This window comes from Ranitomeya imitator, chromosome 2, assembly GCF_032444005.1.
Source record: "Ranitomeya imitator isolate aRanImi1 chromosome 2, aRanImi1.pri, whole genome shotgun sequence".
NCBI classification, from domain to species: domain Eukaryota; kingdom Metazoa; phylum Chordata; class Amphibia; order Anura; family Dendrobatidae; genus Ranitomeya; species Ranitomeya imitator.
The window spans coordinates 378654462-378676632 of record NC_091283.1 but is presented as its reverse complement, the minus strand read 5'-3'; the positions used below and the strand labels follow the sequence as shown (position 1 = coordinate 378676632).

The 22171-nt window shown below is 42.1% G+C and overlaps 1 protein-coding gene across 1 annotated transcript; it reads right to left on the bottom strand.

The window, feature by feature from the left end:
* Positions 1 to 17900: 17900 nt before the first annotated feature.
* LOC138666621 (gastrula zinc finger protein XlCGF17.1-like) lies at positions 17901 to 18518 on the bottom strand. Its single transcript, XM_069754818.1, has one exon. The coding sequence runs from the start codon at positions 18516 to 18518 to the stop codon at positions 17901 to 17903; it is 618 nt and encodes a 205-aa protein (XP_069610919.1).
* Positions 18519 to 22171: the final 3653 nt, after the last annotated feature.

The window sequence follows — 22171 nt, the reverse complement described above, 5'->3', positions numbered from 1 at the left end:
CTCCATTCTTCCCCCTGTGTCTCCATTCTTCCCCCTGTATCTCCATACTTACCACTGTGTCTCCATTCTTCCCCCTGTATCTCCATACTTACCACTGTGTCTCCATTCTTCCCCCTGTGTCTCCATTCTTCCCCGTGTCTCCCTTCTTCCCCCTGTGTATCCATTCTTCTCCCTGTGTCTCCATTCTTCCCCCTGTGTCTCCATTCTTCCCCCTGTGTCTCCATTCTTCCCACTGTGTCTCCATTCTTCCCCCTGTGTCTCCATTCTTCCCCCTGTGTCTCCATTCTTCCCCCTGTGTCTCCATTCTTCTCCCTGTGTCTCCATTCTTCCCCCTGTGTCTCCATTCTTCCCCCTGTGTCTCCATTCTTCCCCCTGTGTCTCCATTCTTCCCCGTGTCTCCATTCTTCCCCCTGTGTCTCCATTCTTCCCCCTGTGTCTCCATTCTTCTGCCTGTGTCTCCATTCTTCCCCCTGTGTCTCCATTCTTCCCCCTGTATCTCCATACTTACCACTGTGTCTCCATTCTTCCCCCTGTCTCCATTCTTCTCCCTGTGTCTCCATTCTTCTCCCTGTGTCTCCATTCTTCCCCCTGTGTCTCCATTCTTCCCCGTGTCTCCATTCTTCCCCCTGTGTATCCATTCTTCTGCCTGTGTCTCCATTCTTCCCCCTGTGTCTCCATTCTTACCCCTGTATCTCCATACTTACCACTGTGTCTCCATTCTTCCCCCTGTCTCCATTCTTCTCCCTGTGTCTCCATTCTTCTCCCTGTGTCTCCATTCTTCCCCCTGTGTCTCCATTCTTCCCTGTGTCTCCATTCTTCCCCCTGTGTCTCCATTCTTCCCCCTGTGTATCCATTCTTCTCCCTATGTCTCCCTTCTTCTCCCTATGTCTCCATTCTTCTCCCTGTGTCTCCATTCTTCCCCCTGTGTCTCCATTCTTCCCCCTGTGTCTCCATTCTTCTCCCTATGTCTCCCTTCTTCTCCCTGTGTCTCCATTCTTCCCCCTGTGTCTCCATTCTTCCCCCTGTGTCTCCATTCTTCCCCCTGTGTCTCCATTCTTCCCCGTGTCTCCATTCTTCCTCCCGTGTCTCCATTCTTCCCCCTGTGTCTCCCATCCTGCTCCCTGTGTCTCCCATTCTGCCCCGGGCTTGCCGCTTTCAAGAAAAATAAAAAAAATCTTTCTTCTTACCTGGCCGTGCACTTCCCTCAACGCACTCTAGGCCGTGCACTCACCGATGAATGATAATGACGTCATACATCGGCGATGTGCGCGCTGACGTCAACTGACAGCCTCCGATTGGCTGGCAGCTTTTAACTATAGCTGTGTGGGCCCAGGCAATAGAGTTTAACTGACCCTTCATCTCGGATGCAGGTTGAAATACTTCGGGCCCCCTCTGATCATCGGGCCCCATATGCCACTCAGGGCAGTAATGCCCTGATGGCAACCCTGTTGACATGGACAAGAGACACTTCCCAGTGTGGTAAACACTTGCAAGTTACAGTGCGCTGCTGCCATCTAGTGCCCTTTTTGAGAACTGTGCCTGTTGCACATAATTATGCAGTAAAACTGAATAGCATACCTTGCAACTTTTGAAGAAGGCAAAGAGGGACAAAGGCAGCGGTGCGCGCAGTGGCAAATTTTAGGCCACACCCTGACCACACCCATTTCACAACTAGTCACATCCATATCTACCAACCACACCCATTTAGCACACCCATTGATCACTGTTTCATAAACAATAATTATAAACATAAAAAGGCCACACAGTGCTCCATACTGTATAATGGCCACACAGTGCTCCATACTGTGCAATGGCCACACAGTGTTCCATACTGTATAATGGCCACACAAGATGCTCAATACTGTATAATGGCCACACATGATGCTCCATACTGTATAACGGCCGCACATAATGCTCCATACTGTATAATGGACCCACATGATGCTCCATACTGTGTAATGGCCACACAGTGCTCCATACTGTATAATGGTCACACATGATGCTCAATACTGTACAATGGCCACACAGTGCTGCTTACAGTATAATGGCCACACATGATGCTCAATACTGTATAATGGCCACACATAATGCTCAAAACTGTATAATGGCCACACAGTGCTCCATACTGTATAATGGCCCCACATGATGCTCAATACTGTACAATGTCCACACAGCGTTCCATACTGTATAATTGCCACACATGATGCTCAACACTGTATAATGGCCACACAGTGCTCCATACTGTATACTGGTCACACATGATGTTCAATGCTGTATAATGGCCCCACTTGAAGCTCAATACTGTATAATGGCCCCCATGATGCTCCATACTGTGTAATGATCCCATATGATGCTCCATACTGTGTAATGACCCCATATGATGCTCAATACTATATAAAGGCACACAGTGTTCCATATTGTATAATGGCTCCACATGATACTACATACTGTATAATGGCCACTCGATGCTCCATACTGTATAATGGCCCCACACAAAGCTCAATACTGTATAATGGCCATACAGTGCTCCATACTGTATAATGGCCCCACATGATGCTCCATACTGTATAATGGCCATACAATGCTCCAAACTGTATAATAGCACCACATAATGCTCCATACTGTATAATGGCCCCACATGATGCTCAATACTGTATAATAGCCACACAGTGCTCCATACTGTATAATGGCTCAACATGATGCTGCACACTGTATAATAGCCACACAGTGCTCCATACTGTATAATGGCCCCATATGATGCTCAATACCGTATAATGGCCCCACATGATACTACATACTGTAAATGGCCCCACATGATGCTCAATACTGTATAATAGCCACACAGTGCTCCATACTGTATAATGGCCCCTCATGATGCTGCATACTGTATAATGGCCACACAGTGCTCCATACTGTATAATGGCCCCATATGATGCTCAATACTGTATAATGGCCACACAAGGCTCCATACTGTATAATGGCCCCACATGATGCTCCATACTGTATAATGGCCCCACTTGATGCTCAATACATTAAAATGGCCACACAGTGCTCAATACTGTATAATGGCCCAACATGATGCTCCATACTGTATAATGGCCCTACATGAAGCCCAACAGATTATAATGGCCCCACATGATGCTCAATTCTGTATAATGGCTCCACAATGTTCAATACTGTATAAAGGCTACATATGATGCTCAGTACTGTATAATGACCACACAGTGCGCCATACTGTATACTAGCCCCAAATGATGCTCCATACTGTATAATGGCGCCACATGATGCTCCTTACTGTGTAATGGCCACACAATGCTCCATACTGTATAATGGCCCCACATGATGCTCAATACTGCATAATGACCCCAGATGATGCTCCATACTGTGTAGTGGCCCAACATGATGCTCAATACTGTATAATGGCCACACAGTGCTCCATACTGTGTAATGGCCCCAGATGATGCTCCATACTGTATAATGGCCCCACATGATGCTCAATAGTGTATAATGGCCCCACATGATGCTCCATACTGTATAATGGCCACACCGTGCTACATACTGTATAATGGTCCAACATGATGTTTCTTACTGTATAATGGCCACACAATGCTCCATACTGTATAATTGCCCCACATGATGCTCAATACTGTATATTGGCCCCACATGATGCTCCATACTGTATAATGGTCCCACATGATGCTCAATACTGTATAATAGCCACAGAGTGCTCCTTACTGTATAATGGCCCTACATTATGCTGCGTACAGTATAATGGCATCTGACACATGATGCTCCACATCGTATAATGGCCACACAGTGCTCCATACTGTATAATGGTCCCACATGATGCTCAATACTGTATAATGGCCTCACAGTGCTCCATACTGTATAATGGCCACACAAGATGCTCAATACTGTATAACGGCCCCACATGATGCTCGATACTGTAAAATGGCCCCACATGATGCTCCTCACTGTATAATGGCCCCACATGATGCTCAATACTGTATAATGGCCACACAGTGCTCCATACTGTATAATACCCCACATGATGCTCCATATTTTATAATGGTCCCATATGATGCTCCATACTGTAAAATGACCCAACTTGATGCTCAATACTGTATAATGGCCTCACAGTGCTCCATACTGTATAATACCCCACATGATGCTCCATATTGTATAATGGTCCCATATGATGCTCCATACTGTAAAATGACCCAACTTGATGCTCAATACTGTATAATGGCCTCACAGTGCTCCATACTGTATAATGGCCACACAAGATGCTCAATACTGTATAACGGCCCCACATGATGCTCCTCACTGTATAATGGCCCCACATGATGCTCAATACTGTATAATGGCCACACAGTGCTCCATACTGTATAATACCCCACATGATGCTCCATATTTTATAATGGTCCCATATGATGCTCCATACTGTAAAATGACCCAACATGATGCTCAATACTGTATAATGGCCCCACATTATGCTCAATACTGTAAAATCCCTCCATATGATGCTCCATACTGTATAATGGCCCCATATGATGCTCAATACTGTATAATGGTCACACAATGCTCCATACGGTATAATGGCCTCACATGATGCTCCATACTGCATAATGGCCCCATATGATGCTCAACACTGTACAATGGCCTCACAGTACTCCATACTGTATACTGGCCACACATGATGCTCAATATAGTATAATGGCCCCACATGATGCTCAATATTGTAAAATTGCCCCATATGATGCTCCATACTGTAAAATGACCACAAAGTGCTCCATACTGTATAATGGCCCCGCATGATGCTCCATACTGTATAATGGCCACAAATGATGCTCAATGCTGTATAATGGCCTCACAGTACTCCATATTGCATAATGGCCACACATGATGCTCAATACTATATAATGGCCCCCCATAATGCTTAATACTGTAAAATGGCCCCACATGATGCTTCATAATGCATAATGGCTCCACATGATGTGCACTACTGTATAATGGTCACACAGTGCTCCATACTGTATAATGGCAACACATGATGCTCTCTACTGTGTAATGGCCACACAGTGCTCAACACTGTATAATGGCCCCACATGATGCTCCATACTGCATAATGGCCACACAGTTTTTCATACTGTATAATGACCCCACTTGATGCTCCATACTGTATAATGTCCCCACATAATGCTCCATACAGTATAATGGCCACACAGTGCTCCATACTGTATAATGGCCACACATGATGCTCAATACTGTATAATGGCCACACAGTGCTCCATACTGTATAATTGCCCAACATGATGCTCAATACTGTATAATGGCCACACAGTGCTCCATACTGTTTAATGGCCCCACATGATGCTCAATACTGTATAATGGCTACACAGTGCTCAATAGTGTATAATGGCCGCACAGTGCTCCGTACTGTATAATGGCCCCTCATGATGCTCCACATTGTATAATGTGCACACAATGCTCCATACTGTATAATGGCCCCACATGATGATGCCAGTGTACAGTCCAGGATGCAGATGTGTTCCAGCAGCTCTGCTTACAATGCAGGCAAAGATTTCACCACCTGCCACTGTCCACACTGCTGCCTCACAGATCCTGCACATTGCAATGTAGCCTAGCTCTGCAAAATCTGCATGCTCTCAAACAACACCACTATGTATAGGATACATATATATATTTATATATACTGTGCCTATGACTAACAGGCTGCATTGGATTGCCGTAACTGCTGCCACTAGTCCTGGTTATAATGCCTTGTACTGTAAGCACAGCAGAGCAGGGCCAGCTGCATATATGTGTGCCACACACACACACTTCAGAATGTCCTCTCTACCTTTGTTCCGGAAGATGATAAGGAGGGGGTGTGGTCTATTACAAGGGGGCGTGTAAGCTGCTTCTCCTGCTGGCTGTTTGGGAGAAGTTGAGTCCCGGGCAGGACTGCGGGGCACAGCCTCAAAATCGGGACAGTCCCGCAGTATGAGGGATGGTTGGGAGCTATGTACACCTGCTTTGTGTCAGCACTGAGGGTGTTAATGTCCCCTGCACCCAGTCGCATATGTACAACACATGTGTATGGCATTGAGCTACGTGAGAATGGAGAGGAGTGAACATATGTGTACGTGGCGCATGTGTAATGGGAATCTAATAGCTACGCCTTGAGGTATCTGCTGGTTGATATTTTTAGGCTGGAGGCAATATTCATGGCCCTTTACCAGCCTGAGAATATCTGCCCCCAGCTGTCAGCTTTAGCTTGGCTGCTTGTCAAAAATGTGGGGAACCCATGCTGTTTTATTAAATTATTTAAATAGTTAAAAAAACAGCATGGGACCCCTCTATTCTAAATTACCAGCCTTGCCAAGGCTGGGGTTATACCGCGGCATAACGGGGTGTAACGCAGTCCGTTAACGCTGCCATGATCGGCATGCGCTAGTGATGTGCCATCATTCCATGACGGATCTTTGGACGCGGTCTGCAGCGTTTCGGGGTTCATCACCGCTAGTGCAGATAGAGCATCTGCTAGCGCGATCGCATAACGGGATCTTTTTTGGCACTTGCATGAACGCAGTCCGTTTAACGCATGCGTTGAACGGACTGCACTAACGCAATGTGAACCTAGCCTAACACTGACAGCTGAGGGTTGCAGCCCGAAGCTGTCTAAATTATTTATTTATAACACAATTGATGCCAGTTTTCCTGGTGTCTGTACCTGTTTTGGCAGCTTGTTGTGCCCCTGAAGATGTTATTTATGTCTTTACACATGAAGTGATGAGTTGAACTGCACTAGTGGGGTATGTGTGTCACACTTATTTACTGATTCACAACAGTATATTCAACTTGTTTGTGGTGATCTGCATGGAATATTCCACATGTAAAAGTTTATATTCATAGAAAAATGTGGCACTCACCACGTTGATATTGATCTTTCAAAGTCTTTTATTTCACCAAGGAGGCATGCGGAGAGAGAGTGTGGACTTAATAACCTTGTAATGGATTTTTTACAATTTCGAGACCTGAAAACATTAATGTATCAGGATTAGAATTATGCTGTTCTTTTATGTGCTGTATTAATCTTAAAGACCCTTTACCTGAAGTTATTAATCTATAGTGTTCGTGAAACCTGGTAGTTAGTGGTCTAATTGTTTTCCCTATATAATAGAACAGACATGGGCAAAATATGATGTACACCACAAATTTGGTTTTGCATGATATAAAGTCCAAAAACTCTGTGTGTAACCGCACCAATACGGAGAGGATTAGATGTAAGATGTAAATGGCAGTTCGCACAATTTCCACATTTAAAATTCCCTTTTAAATTATTGATTTTTAACCAGTTGGTTTCCATGGGCAATATTCGATTGTGTACTAATACATCACCAATATTATGTGTCCTGCGGTATGCAAATTGTGGGCTCATAGAGATCTGCAAAAAATAGGATCTATCTGCTTTTATAATGTGCCAGTGTTTCCGAATTGCCGCATGAATGATGTTATCTCTTGGACTGTTTGAAAATAAAAGTGAACCTCTGCGTTTCCTTCTCTTTTAGGTATTTTACTTTGTTTTTACTTTTAGATCTATCAAGCAGTGTATTATGTGAAAATTTGCTTGTACATTCTTGAGTTTCATTTAACCCCTTACCGGCATCGGACGTACTATACCGTCCGATGCCGGCTCCCCTGCTTTGATGCAGGGCTCCGCGGTGAGCCCGCACCAAAGCCGGGACATGTCAGCTGTTTTGAACAGCTGACATGTGCCCGTAATAGGCGCGGGCAGAATCGCGATCTGCCCACACCTATTAACTAGTTAAATGCCGCTGTCAAACGCAGACAGCGGCATTTAACTACCGCTTCCGGCCGGGCGGCCGGAAATGACGTCATCGCCGACCCCCGTCACATGTCCGGGGGTCAGCGATGCGTCTCCATTGTAGCCATAGAGGTCCTTGAGACCTCTATGGTTACTGATTGCCCGTCGCTGTGAGCGCCACCCTGTGGTCGGCGCTCACAGCACACGTGCAATTCTGCTACATAGCAGCGATCAGCAGATCGCTGCTATGTAGCAGAGGTGATCGCGTTGTGCCTGCTTCTAGCCTCCCATGGAGGCTATTGAAGCATGGCAAAAGTTAAAAAAAAAAGTTTAAAAAAATGTGAAAAAAATAAAAAAAACATAAAAGTTTAAATCACCCCCCTTTCGCCCCAATCAAAATAAATCAATAAAAAAAATATCAAATCTACGCATATTTGGTATCGCCGCGCTCAGAATTGCCCGATCTATCAAATAAAAAAAAGTATTAGCCTGATCGCTAAACAGCGTAGCGGGAAAAAAACTCGAAACGCCAGAATTACGTTTTTTTGGTCGCCGCGACATTGCATTAAAATGCAATAACGGGGGATCAAAAGAACGTATCTGCACCGAAATGCTATCATTAAAAACGTCATCTCGGCACGCAAAAAATAAGCCCTCAACCGACCCCAGATCACGAAAAATGGAGACGCTACGAGTATCGGAAAATGGCGCAATTTTTTTTTTATTTTTTTTTAGCAAAGTTTGGAATTTTTTTTCACCACATAGATAAAAAATAACCTAGTCATGTTTGGTGTCTATGAACTCGTAATGACCTGGAGAATCATAATGGCAGGTCATTTTTAGCGTTTAGTGAACCTAGCAAAAAAGCCAAACAAAAAACCAATGTGGGATTGCACTTTTTTTGCAATTTCACCGCACTTGGAATTTTTTTCCCGTTTTCTAGTACACGACATGCTAAAACCAATGATGTCGTTCAAAAGTACAACTCGTCCCGCAAAAAATAAGCCCTCACATGGCCAAATTGACGGAAAAATAAAAAAGTTATGGCTCTGGGAAGGAGGGGAGCGAAAAACGAACACGGAAAAACGAAAATTCCCCCGGTCATGAAGGGGTTAACAAAGATATCGGATAGCCCTTTTCAATAAATCGATTTTTTTTTTTTTTTTTTTTAAAGTTTCGATTTGTTCTTCATAAATAATTTCATTATTATTGATTTTATGTAACCTTAACACTTGGCTATATAGTACGTCTTTTTTAATATGTAAGGGGTGCGCACTCTTGTAATGTTGCATCATATTTGTCGCAGTGGGCTTTCTAAATGCCTTCGTGATTTTTGTCCTTCTAAGATGTTAATTTCTACATCTAAAAATTCCAATTTATTCCCTCCAAAACAAGATGTAAACCGCATGTTTTCAGTATTGATTGTATTTAGGCAGCACATGAAGTCCTGAAATTCTTTTTCTATGCCGTCCCATATCATAAATATGTCATCCACATATCTCAAGTATGTACGGATATATTTAAGGTAGTGGTTCACGGCACTTGTGAAACTTATCTTCAAAAACTGCTAAAAATAAATTGGCAAAAATGCATGCCACCAGTGTGCCCATGGCTGTACCGACCCATTATAAATAGCATTTCTCAAGGAATTTGAAGGCATTATGTGACAAGACAAATTCTAAAGATTGCAGAATGAATGATAAATAGTCTGCAGTTTTATCAATATTTTTTTATTTTATTTGACCAATAGCTTCGATACCTATTTTTTGCGGTATGCGTGTATATAGATTTTCCACATCTATAGATACCAATGAAAAAGTTGTTTGCCAGTTTATATCCCTTAAAGCCTTCAAAAAATCACCAGAGACTTTTAAAAAAGAGGGAATTTGTTTCATTAAAGGCTTCAATAACCAGTCTAGATATTGTGACAGAGTTTCTGTAAAGGAATTAATCCCAGATATGATTGGTCGAGCTGGAGGTTTTTCTCTAGATTTGTGGATTTTTGGAATACTCTACCAATGAGGCTTTGATGGGGGTAGTACGGTGGCGCAGTGGATAGCACCGCAGCCTTGCAGCGCTGGCGTCCTGGGTTCAAGCCCCACTAAGGACGACATCTGCAAGGAGTTTGCATGTTCTCTCCGTGTTTGCGTGGGTTTCCTCCGGGTACTCCGGTTTCCTCCCACATTCCAAAGACATACTCATAGGGAATTTAGATTGTGAGCCCCATTGGGGACAGTGATGATAATGTGTGCAAACTGTAAAGCGCTGCGGAATATGTTAGTGCTATATAAAAATAAAGATTATTATATATTAATTTTACCACTTTTTTCTTAGAGAATTCCTTTTTCCATGTACTTTCTGAGTAAAGATCTCAACTTATTTGTACAATTCTGTCAGATCTTTATCTAATGGGAGATAAGTAACTTAATCATTTAATTGTAATACGGTTTTACATATATAATACTCTCTTTTTAATAATATTAAATTTCCACCTTTGTCTACTCTTCCAATTATGACTGCCCCATTTCCTCATGTCCTCTAATGCTTTTAAAGGGACACTGTCACCTGAATTTGGAGGGAACAATCTTCAGCCATGGAGGCGGGGTTTGGGGGTTTTTGATTCACCCTTTCCTTACCTGCTGGCTGCATGCTGGCTGCAATATTGGATTGAAGTTCATTCTCTGTCCTCCATAGTACACGCCTGCGCAAGGCAAGATTGCACCTTGTGCAGGCGTGTACTACGGAGGACAGAGAATGAACTTCAATCCAATATTGCAGCCAGCATGCAGCCAGCGGGTAAGGAAAGGGTGAATCAAACACCAAAAAAACCCGCCTCCATGGCTGAAGATTGTTCCCTCCAAATTCAGGTGACAGTGTCCCTTTAATTCTGCAGTATTTAAATAGTTTTGCAGCATTTTATAATAAAGTGTCTTTTGCAGCGCCCCAGAGTCCTGGTCGTTGCAGTAATGTTGTTCTTTCACCAGAGGGAATGATGTTACATCTGAAGGCAATGAAGGAGATCTTCTGTCCAGGTATCACAACCACAAAACACACTTCACACACCAGTCCGCCAGGGGGAGCCATGCTTCTATCTACTAGGGCACTCCTCACACTTAGGTAAAACTGGTGGGTTGGTTAGGAAGTTAGGCAGAAGCTGACTGGAGGGAGTAGGAGACAGGCAGTGAGTCCCGACCGAGTTTGGCAGAGGCTGGTTGGAGTGGGTTCCAGCCAGCTCCAGACTGCGGCCTGCAGAAGGCGAGGGTACACGGAGCTGCGCCTGCATCCAATGCGGCAAAATCCCAAGAAAGAGACATTGAAAGGAATTGTGTTGCAGTGAGTGAGAAACTAAGTCATAGCAACAGGAGAGGAATGTCAGCGGGAGACCAGCTAGAAGCAGGCTGCCTCCTTCTGAAGCGCAGTAACCGGTAGCCAGAACACCGAGGGAGTAAGGACCTCTTTGTCGTTACTTCAGAGACTGGCAGAACAGTTGATTCCACGTTGGCTGCCCACCATATACCCAGGAGGCAGGGTGGCAACTTGTGGGGGCCGGGGCGTCTCTAGGGTCCCTATAAAAATCCTCAGGCCACCAGTCATACGGGTTTGTCCTATCCGTCAGGGGGACAGAGAGAAAGTTGTGAGGACCTTACCGAGTTGCTCAGCAGGGAGGGACTACAACACCCAGGCGCTAGAGGAAGGCTTTTGAATTCCACCTGGATAAGGGGACTCTGGATTTGCCTTCAGACCAGCCAGACTCTGCCTACCCTGTGGTCCCTACCCTGGACTGTGGATGCTGAAGCCTTCAGTAAAGGTAAAGAGACTGCAACCTTGTGTCCTTGTTATTTTCAGCACCTTACATCATCCATCATCTACACTCTGGAAAGCCCTGGGGACATACTTCACCTGTGGGAAGGTATACCATCTAGCTGCCATAGCATCACCCCAGCAGAACCCTAAGCAGCGTCAGTCACCCTGACCGAATACCACAGGTGGCATCACGAACATTATCCCTTTAAAGACCTTTCCCCCCCAATTTACAGCGGATGTTCCCCTAGGGCCACGGACCGGGCCAGCCACCGTGACATCCCCACTGAGTACAGAAGAAGGGCCCGGATCTGAGTAACCCCTAGACCTTGGGGGCGCTCCATTTTTATTACCATATCATTAAATAAATCTATCACGTTACCGGGTGAAATAGGAGGCATATAATTTGATTTTATGCCCCCTTTAAATGGTCCAAAATTTATGAAAGGATCCACTCTGATATCTGGTATGTATAGATGTGGAAAATCTATATACACGCATACCACAAAAAATAGGTATTGAAGCTATTGGTTAAATAAAAAAAAAATACTGATAAAACAGCAGACTATATATAAATCATTCCGGAATCTTCAGAATTTGTCTTGTCCCATAATGCCTTCAAATTCCTTGAGAAATTGTATTTACAACGGATCAGTACAGCCTTGGGGACACCGGTCACATGCGTTTTTGCCAATATATTTTTAGCAGTTTTTGAAGATAAATATATCACCAGTGCCGTGAAACGCTACCTTAAATATAGCTGTATATACTTGAGATATGTGGATGACATATTTATGATATGGGACAGCACTGAAAAAGAATTTCATGTGCTACCTAAATACAATCAATACAGAAAACATGCGGTTTACATCTTGTTTTGGAGGGAATAAATTGGATTTTTTTAATGCAGAAATTAACATATTAGAAGGACAAATAATGACTATGGCATTTAGGAAGTCCACCGCGACAAATATGATGCTACATTACAAGAGTGCGCACCCATTACATACTAAAAAAGGCGTACTATATAGCCAAATGTTAAGGTTACGTAAAATCGATAATAATGAAATTATTTATAAAGAACAAATGAAAACTTTATAAAATCGATTTATTGAAAGGGGCTATCCGATATCTTTGTTAAATGAAGCTCAAGAACATGCAATCAAATTTTCGCATAATACGCTGCTTGATAGAAATAAAAGTAAAAACAAAGTAAAATACAAAAAAAGAGAAGGAAACACAAAAGTTCACTTTTAATTTCAAACAGTCCAATAGATAACATCATTCATGCGGCAATTAGGAAAAACTGGCACATTATAAAAGCAGATAGAGATCTGCAAAAAATAGGATCTATGAGCACACAATTTGCATACGGCAGAACAATTCAATATTATGTGTTCTGCGGTATGCAAATTGTGTATAATAATAAATAAATCACCAATATTGTGATTTATTAGTACACAATTGAATATTACCCATGCAAACCAACTGGTTAAAAAGAAATAATTTAAAAGGGAATTTTAAATGTAGAAATTGTGCGAACTGCCATTTACATCTTACATCTAATCCTCTCCGTATTGGTGCGGTTACGCACAGAGTTTTGGACTTTATATCATGCAAAACCAAATTCGTGGTGACATCATATTTTGCCCATGTCTGTTCTATTATATAAGAAAAACGATTAGACCATTAAGTACCAGGTTTCACGAACAATATAGATTAATAACTTCAGGTAAAGGGTCTTTAAGATTAATACAGCACAGCATAATTCTAATCCTGATACATTGTTTGCAAGACTCGAAATTGAAAAAATCCACCACAACGTTATTAAGTCCACACTCTCTCTCTCTCCGCATGCCTCCTTGACCTGCACGCCCTCTTCACTGTATATGCCACAATAAGTGAAATAAAGGACTTTGAAAGATCAATATCAAAGTTGTGAGTGCCGCATTTTTCTATGAATATTATCCACTAGATGGTGGCCCGATTCTAACGCATCAGGTATTCTAGAATATGCATGTCCACGTAGTATATTGCACATCCCACGTAGTATATTGCTCAGCCACATAGTATATTGCCCAGCCACGTAGTATATTGCCCAGTGACATAGTATATTGCCCAGCTACGTAGTATATTGCACAGCTCACGTAGTATATTGCTCAGCCACGTAGTATATTGCCCAGCCACGTAGTATATTGCCCAGCCACGTAGTATATTGCCCAGCCACGTAGTATATTGCCCAGTGACATAGTATATTGCCCAGCTACGTAGTATATTGCACAGCTCACGTAGTATATTGCTCAGCCACGTAGTATATTGCTCAGCCACGTAGTATATTGCTCAGCCACGTAGTATATTGCCCAGCCAAGTAGTATATTGCCCAGTGACATAGTATATTGCCCAGCTACGTAGTATATTGCACAGCTCACGTAGTATATTGCTCAGCCACGTAGTATATTGCCCAGCCACGTAGTATATTGCCCAGTCTTGTAGTATATTCCCCAATCATGTAATATATTGCCCAGCCACATAGTATATTGCCCAGCCACGTAGTATATTGCTCAGTGACGTAGTATATTGCCGAGTTACGTAGTATATTGCCCAGTGACGTAGTATACAGCACAGAGCCATGTAGTATATTGGCCAGTCACGTAGTATATTGCCCAGGCACGTATGTCACAGGTTAAAAAATAAAAAATAAACATATACTCACCTTCCGAGGGCCCCTTGTAGTTCGGTCACATGACCGTGATGTCATGGCAGGTCCGTCTCGCGCAGACGCGCAGGACCTGTGATGACGTCGCGGGGTTCATGACCATGACGTCATGGCAGGTTCTTCTCGCTCAGGCCCTGTGATGACGTCGCTGTCACATGACAGTGACGTCATGGCAGGTCCTTCTCCCATACTATCCTTGCCACCGGAACCTGCCGCTTGCATGGAGCGGTCACCGGAGCGTAGCAAGGAGCGGGAAAGGCGGTGGAAAGTGAGTATATTTTTTTTATTATTTTTAACATTAGATGTTTTTACTATTGACATAGGCAGCATCAATAGTAATAACTTGGCCACACAGGGTTAATAGCAGCGGTAACGGAGTGAGTTACCCGCGGCATAACGCAGTCAGTTACCGCTGGCATTAACCCTGTGTGAGCGGTGACTGCGGGGAGTATGGAGTGAGCGCTGACTGCAGGGGAGTAGGGAGGGACTAATCGGACTGTGGCTGTTGCTGATTGGTCACGGCAGCCATGACAGGCAGCTGGCAAGACCAATCAGCGACTTGGATTCCATGACAGACAGAGGCCGTGACCAATGAATATCCGTGACAGAAAGAAGGACAGACAGAAGGACGGACAGAAAGACGGAAGTGACCCTTAGACAATTATATAGTAGAGGTGTTTGGCTTTGCCTCCCATTGAAGTCAATAGGGTTCAGGTATGTGCGAACAGTTCGCCAATCCGAACCAAACTTACAAAGGTTCACTAATCTCTAAGCTCGAGTCTCATGTGAGGAATAATAGTGGGGTAACCTCTCCATATGTCTAGGATTTCTTGGTGGAGTGAAGAACGACCAGATTATGGGACGTAGTAGCCAAAACAGCCAAGGTATGTGTGGCCAGAGTGTCAACTCTGCTATGTACATGCAGAGAATAAAGGCCAACGAGACGTAGGTTTGAATACCAGTGGTTGGAAAACTATTTTTTAGAAGGAACAGAGACAAAGCTGGATAATGCCACGTTGTGCCAGTTGTATTTGATAAGAGGAACGAGCTTCCCATATTCAGCAGGTCACTGACCCATTTGTCTTCGACTCCTCGATTATCACCAAAGTTGTTGTCTTGCCCTTTGTTCAGTTTCTTGTGCTTGTTGCGAATTCCCGTGCTGGATTAAGAGACACTGCAGCCACTGAAGGTAATTATACCCTCAGTCAAGGACTGAACCTCATCCAGTGTGTACATCATCCCTAAGGGACTATGTGTGTGTTCCTGCCTTGAAGACAGGAGTTAAAGGATTGTGTCCCCATCCTAAAAGATTGATAAGGGGCAATGTACTGTTCCCTTGTCATAAGGGAGCTACTCTTATAGGGATGGACTCAATTGTGTATTATTGGCTTGGGGGCCTTGCTCAAAGAGGCCAAAGTAACCCGAAGGACTCAGGCCGGCGTAAGGAAAATGAAAAGGACTCTGATGGTGTTAAATTCCAGGGTCCAAACTAAAAGGACCTCTTTCAAACAAAAGGAAAAAAGCATTTTCTGGTTTAAGGAATATGCAGGAGGATGATTTGGCATTCTTCCCAAGCATCTGGGGATACAAGTTACAGGATGTGCGATGGTGAAGGGGAAATGTAAAGACATGGACATACTGCCCACATTCCACCTGGAAGAAATGCAAATTGCAGTGATGTATAATGTGAAATGTGACTTGTGTTAATGATGTTGATAATGTGTGTAGTTTCACAGCAGGGATAGTTATTCAGATCTCATCGAAGAGTTAAGCTGTTAAAACATTTATAACAACATAGAAAAAGAATTATGCAAGTGCACAGCAATCACCAAATATAAGCCTTTATTATGAATGGCATTGGAAGACAAAAAAGGTACAAAAAAGGTACAAAAATGTAAAACACATTTAAAAAAGCCAATAGGCCATTTATACACAAATCTGTGTCTATAGTTATATTAACACCTATCCTCATATGCCTGATACATAACAGTTCACAGAAATTTCCAGCAAAGAAAATAAAAGGTTAGCTTATACTGACATAGAATGATAACCAAAGGAATGTGAACAATTTGTAATGCCAAGATAACAAAAAATAAACAAGTATTGTTCAATTACAATTAATAACACTAGTGATCTGCATGTCAGCACATAAGGACTTCTACTAAGCACAGATAACCATGAGAATAATGAAACAAAGATGACAAAATAAATATAACAAGGAACCTGTGAATGAGGCAAAAATAGAATCAGGAGAAAAAATTCTATGTTTCGCAGCACAAGCTGTGGCTTCTTCATGGTGCCTCCTTCCTAAGGGAATAAATCAAGGGGTTATATCAGGTTGGAAATGTGTAATGAGCATGCATGAACTTAAAATATAAATAAAGTTGATTTGAGGTTGCCATTTCACAGGAGTAAACTTGCTTTATTGATAAAATTTGCTTGAAGATTTATTGCGCCTGTGTAAACAAGTGTTAATAAAGTTTATCAAGGCGTATATGCGAGCGAAGCATTTATAGACAAGAGCTGCACAAGTGCACAAAACATGTGGACCCCTTGTAAATTTGTAGACAAGCGGTGCATACATGCAAGAATAATTATACAGAATATTGGAATGTTCAGTTGAGCTATAGCGCATGCGAGCAAAGTAAAATGTGATATCGACAAAGTGATTTGTAAGTAAACCACGCATGTGTGATAAGATAAATCCATACATAATATTTAGAACGCTCAACTAATCCATAGCACAGATTACAAATCAATCATTGAAGTTAAGATACGTGTTTAAAGAGGAACACATCAGAGAACAATGGAAAATGGAATATGTCCATACAAAATAATATATACTGTATATATTTATATATATATATATATATATATATATATATATAAATATATATATATATCATTAAGAAGATCTAGGACACATGCGCGCATGATACAACATTGATTCCTGGGCAGAAGTAGCAGATAAGTGAGATATAATAGTTCAGGAAATATACATTATTAATGACAAAGAGATAGAGGGAAGGGATCATTCATGACATATTTGAATAATCCAATATAATTTAACATATACTTATATGCCATTATAATGTCACATATATAAGAAATATTATAAATATATAGAAATCCTATTTTCATCGAAGAAGGCCCAAATAAAGATGTGTAATTGTTGAAAATAAAGGAAGATATAAAAGGTGTGTAAATTAGATTTCATCCCTTTTTGATAACAGGTGTATATTGGTAATTGCATACATTTCCAGATCATCACTGGGTGTTCTAAATAACTTTTCTTTCCTTACATAACATATGACTTTACTTTTACTAACAGTTTTAATGAATGTAAAAAAAAAAAAAAAAATCGAAAATAGCTGCTTCCATGTGTAATTTCTCTGATGTTAATGAAAATGTGATTTGTGAGTTAAAAGTTCTAGTCTAGACATGAAAATAGCTTCCTCCCTATAAGAGTTCTCCAAAAGGCAACAAGGCTTGCTTTATTTGTAAAATGTTTACTACATTCCGAATGTGCAAAATGTTTTTTTTTTTTTTTTTTTACTCTGTGTGTGTTCTCTTATGTGAGCGAAGAGTGGGGCGGTCATTAAAACATTTCCCACATTCTGGACATAAAAATGTTTTGTCCCCTGCGTGAATTCTCTGATGTCTTATCAGGTCCCATTTGTTTCTAAAACATTTCCCACATTCGGAACATGAATGTGGCTTCTCATTTGTGTGAATTCTCTGATGCACAACTAGGTATGATTTGTATCCAAAACATTTCCCACATTTTGGACATGAAAATGGTTTCTCCCCTGTGTGAACTCTCTGATGAAAATCAAGCGTTCTTTTCTGTGTAAAACATTTCCCACATGTGGAACATAAAAATGGTTTCTCCTTTGTGTGAATTCTATGATGTGCATCCAGGTGTGATTTGCATGAAAAACATTTCTCACATTCTAAACATGAATATGGTTTCTCCCCTGTGTGAATTCTCTGATGACAAAGAAGCGTTCCTTTCTGTGTAAAACATTTCCCACATTCGGAACATGAATATGGTTTCTCCTTTGTGTGAATTCTCTCATGTATAGAAAGATGTGATTTGCTTATAAAACATTTCTGACATTCTGAACATGAAAAGGATTTCTCTCGTGTAGGAGTTGATTGATGCTGCATATCCGTACTGTTATTTTTAATATGCTCAACAGTCTGTGATGAATCAGAAAACCGGACTTGTTGAAAAGGAACAGTTGAAAGCTTTTTGATTTGAAGATTTGGAGGTCGATCTGGGATAAGGATATGTTCTTCATGCGAATCTCGTGTGACACCATGATCTTCTGCTATAAAATGTGGTAACAGAGGTCCCTCTGAGCTTCTATAGCCATCTGACAAAAAATAAAATGGATTTTAATTTTCTTCAATAACAGGGAATACAATTTTTTACATTACATATTTTAAAGCAATTCTGTAGAAGCATTTCTATACATATTGGGGTAAATTTCAATTCAGTAGGAGAAAGTTGACTAATACAACCCATGGAAAAATTATGGAATCAAAGTCCTTGGAGGATGTTCACTCAGTTGTTTAATTTTGTAGGAAAAAAGCAAATCACAGACATGGCACAAAACTAAATGGCAAATTTCTGGCTTTAAGAAACACTAAAACAAATCAAGAACAAAAAATGTGGTAGTCAGTAATGGTTACTTTTTTAACCAAGCACAGGGGAAAAATTATGGAATCATGAAAAACAAACAAAAAAACACTCCAACACATCTCTAGTATTTTGTTGCACCACCTCTGGCTTTTATAACAGCTTGCAGTCTCTGAGGAATGGACTTAATGAGTGTCAAACAGTACTCTTCATCAATCTGGCTCCAACTTTCCATGTTTGCTGCTGCCAGATCAGCTTTGCAGTTTGGGCCATTTTCTTCCAAGGGTTGTAGATGTCAAAGCAGGGTCTAGTGGATTATTATGTTTGGTAATCAGGTTGTGCACGTTCAATAGTTCACTTCTCTGTATCTTTGCCATAGGTTCAGGTTTCTTTGTGCCTTTCGGCAACCTTTCGCAGTAAAACATTTAGTAAAGACTCATGATGCCTAATATGGGTCAGTGGTATTAGATGTCCATCACATACAATAGATATCAAACCACATGAGAGAGAGCTTTTAAGTTAAGTGCAGTGCCCAGGTGCCAGATACGTTTCTGTATTGATTGTTTTATGTTTTTTGAAAAGTAAAGAGTGGAAGATAAGCATTTGTGGTATAGTTTTGACCTGAATACTGGATTCTCCCATCATCTGTCTCTCTAGCTGCAGCGAATCTCGATAATGTGATTTTTCTCTTTTGCCTGCCTTAATGGCACTCGAACTGTTGCTATCTATTGACCTTAACGTGTATCTCATCTGCATCCCTCTGCTAAGGCTGTCCACCTGCCCAACTTCTGTGTATGTGCAATGCCCACCAGGGCCGTGGGATACTTGGTACCAGGTCCGGTACTTAAACGGGATGTGTCACGGTGGCGGTAACCCGGTCCGTGGCCCTGAGTGCACAAGTAAAAGGGACAATCTTGAACCCCTTAATCCCATATGACGTACTATCCCATCGAGGTGACCTGGGACTTCATTCCCAGGGACAGGATGGTACGTCATATGCGATCGGCCGCGCTCTCGGGGGGAGCGCGGCCGATCGTGGCCGGGTGTCAGCTGGCTATCGCAGCTGACATCCGGCACTATGTGCCAGGAGCTGTCACAAAACGCTCCCGGCATATTAACCCCCGGCAGGCACACTGCGATCAAACATGATCGCAGTGTTCAGGGGGCATAGGGAAGCATCGCGCAGGGAGGGGGCTCCCTGCGGGCTTCCCTGAGACGATCGGTACAAGGATCCAAAATGGCCACGGGGCTACTTCCGGGTCCTGCAGGGAGGTGGCTTACCAAGCGCCTGCTCAGAGCAGGCGCGGGTAAGCCAGGAGCAGGGCACGCCCAATCGCTGATCTGACACAGTGCTCTGCAAAGTGTCAGATCAGCGATCTGTCACTATACATATAAAAATAAATTCCTAAATAAAGAAAAAAAAATATTGTTCCCATAAATACATTTCTTTATCTAAAAAAAAAAAAAAAAAGTACACATATTTAGTTTCGCCGCGTCCGTAACAACCCGACCTATAAAAATGTTCCACTAGTTAACCCCTTCAGTGAACACCGTAAAAAAAGGCAAAAAACAACGCTTTATTATCATACCGCCGAACAAAAAGTGGAATAACACGCGATCAAAAAGACAGATATAAATAACCATGGTACTGCTGAAAACGTCATCTTGTCCTGCAAAAAACAAGCTGCCATACAGCATCATCAGCAAAAAAATAAAAAAGTAACAGTCCTCAGAATAAAGCGATGCAAAAATAATTATTTTTTCTATAAAATAGTTTTTATCGTATAAAAGCGCCAAACGTAAAAAATGTAAATGAGGTATCGCTGTAAATCGTACTGACCAGAAGAATAAAACTGCTTTATCCATTTTACCAAATGTGGAACGGTATAATCGTACCCCCCAAAAGAAATTCATGAATAGCTGGTTTTTGGTCATTCTGCCTCACAAAAATCGGTATAAAAAGCGATCAAAAAATGTCACGTGCCCAAAAATGCTACCAATAAAAACAACAACTCGTCCCACAAAAAACAAGACCTCACATGACTCTGTGGTCCAAAATATGGGAAAATTATAGGTCTCAAAATGTGGTAACACAAAAAATATTTTTTGCAATAAAAAGCGTCTTTTAGTGTGTGGCAGCTGCCAATCATAAAAATCCGCTAAAAAAAAACCCGCTATAAAAGTAAATCAAACCCCCCTTCATCACCCCCTTAGTTAGGGAAACAAAAATTTAAAAAAAAATGTATTTATTTCTATTTTCCCATTAGGGTTCGAGCTAGGGCTAGGGTTAGGGTTGGTGCTAGGGTTGGGGTTAGGGTTGGGGTTAGGGTTGGGGCTACAGTTAAGGTTAGAGCTACAGTTAGGGTTGGGGCTAAAGTTAGGGTTAGGGTTTGGATTAAATTTACAGTTGGGATTAGGGTTAGGGGTGTGTCAGGCTTAGGGGTGTGGTTAGGGTTATGGTTGGGATTAGGGTTAGGGGTGTGTTTGGGATAGGGTTTCAGTTAGAATTGGGGGTTCCCACTGTTTAGGCACATCAGGGCTCTCTAAACGCGACATGGCATCCAATCTCAATTCCAGCCAATTCTGCGTTGAAAAAGTAAAACAGTGCTCCTTCCCTTCGGAGCTCTCCCGTGCGCCCAGACAGGGGTTTACCCCAACATATGGGGTATCAGCATACTCAGGACAAATTGGACAACAACAGTTGTGGTCCAATTTCTCTTGTTACCCTTGGGAAAATAAAAATTTGGGGGACTAAAAAAACATTTTTGTGGGAAAAAAATTAATTTTTATTTTGACGACTCTGCGTTATAAACTAGTGAAACAGTTGGGGGTTCAAAGCTGTCAAAACACATCTAGATAAGTTCCTTGTGCGGTCTAGTTTCCAAAATGGTGTCACTTGTGGGGGGTTTCTACTGTTTAGGTGCATCAGGGGCTCTGCAAATGCAACGTGACGCCTGCAGACCAATCCATCTAAGTCTGCATTCCAAATGGCGCTCCTTCCCTTCCGAGCTCTGCCATGCGCCCAAACGGTGGTTCCCCCCCACATATGGTGCATCAGCGTACTCAGGTCAAATTGGATAACATCTTTTGGGGTCGAATTTCTCCTGTTACCCTTGGGAAAATACAAAACTGGGGGCCAAAAAATAATTTGTGAAAAATTTTTTTTTTTTAATTTTCA

Bases quoted from the DNA above. Each gene is read 5' to 3' on its own strand.
- LOC138666621 (XM_069754818.1), bottom strand. From the start codon at position 18,518: ATGCAGCATCAATCAACTCCTACACGAGAGAAATCCTTTTCATGTTCA.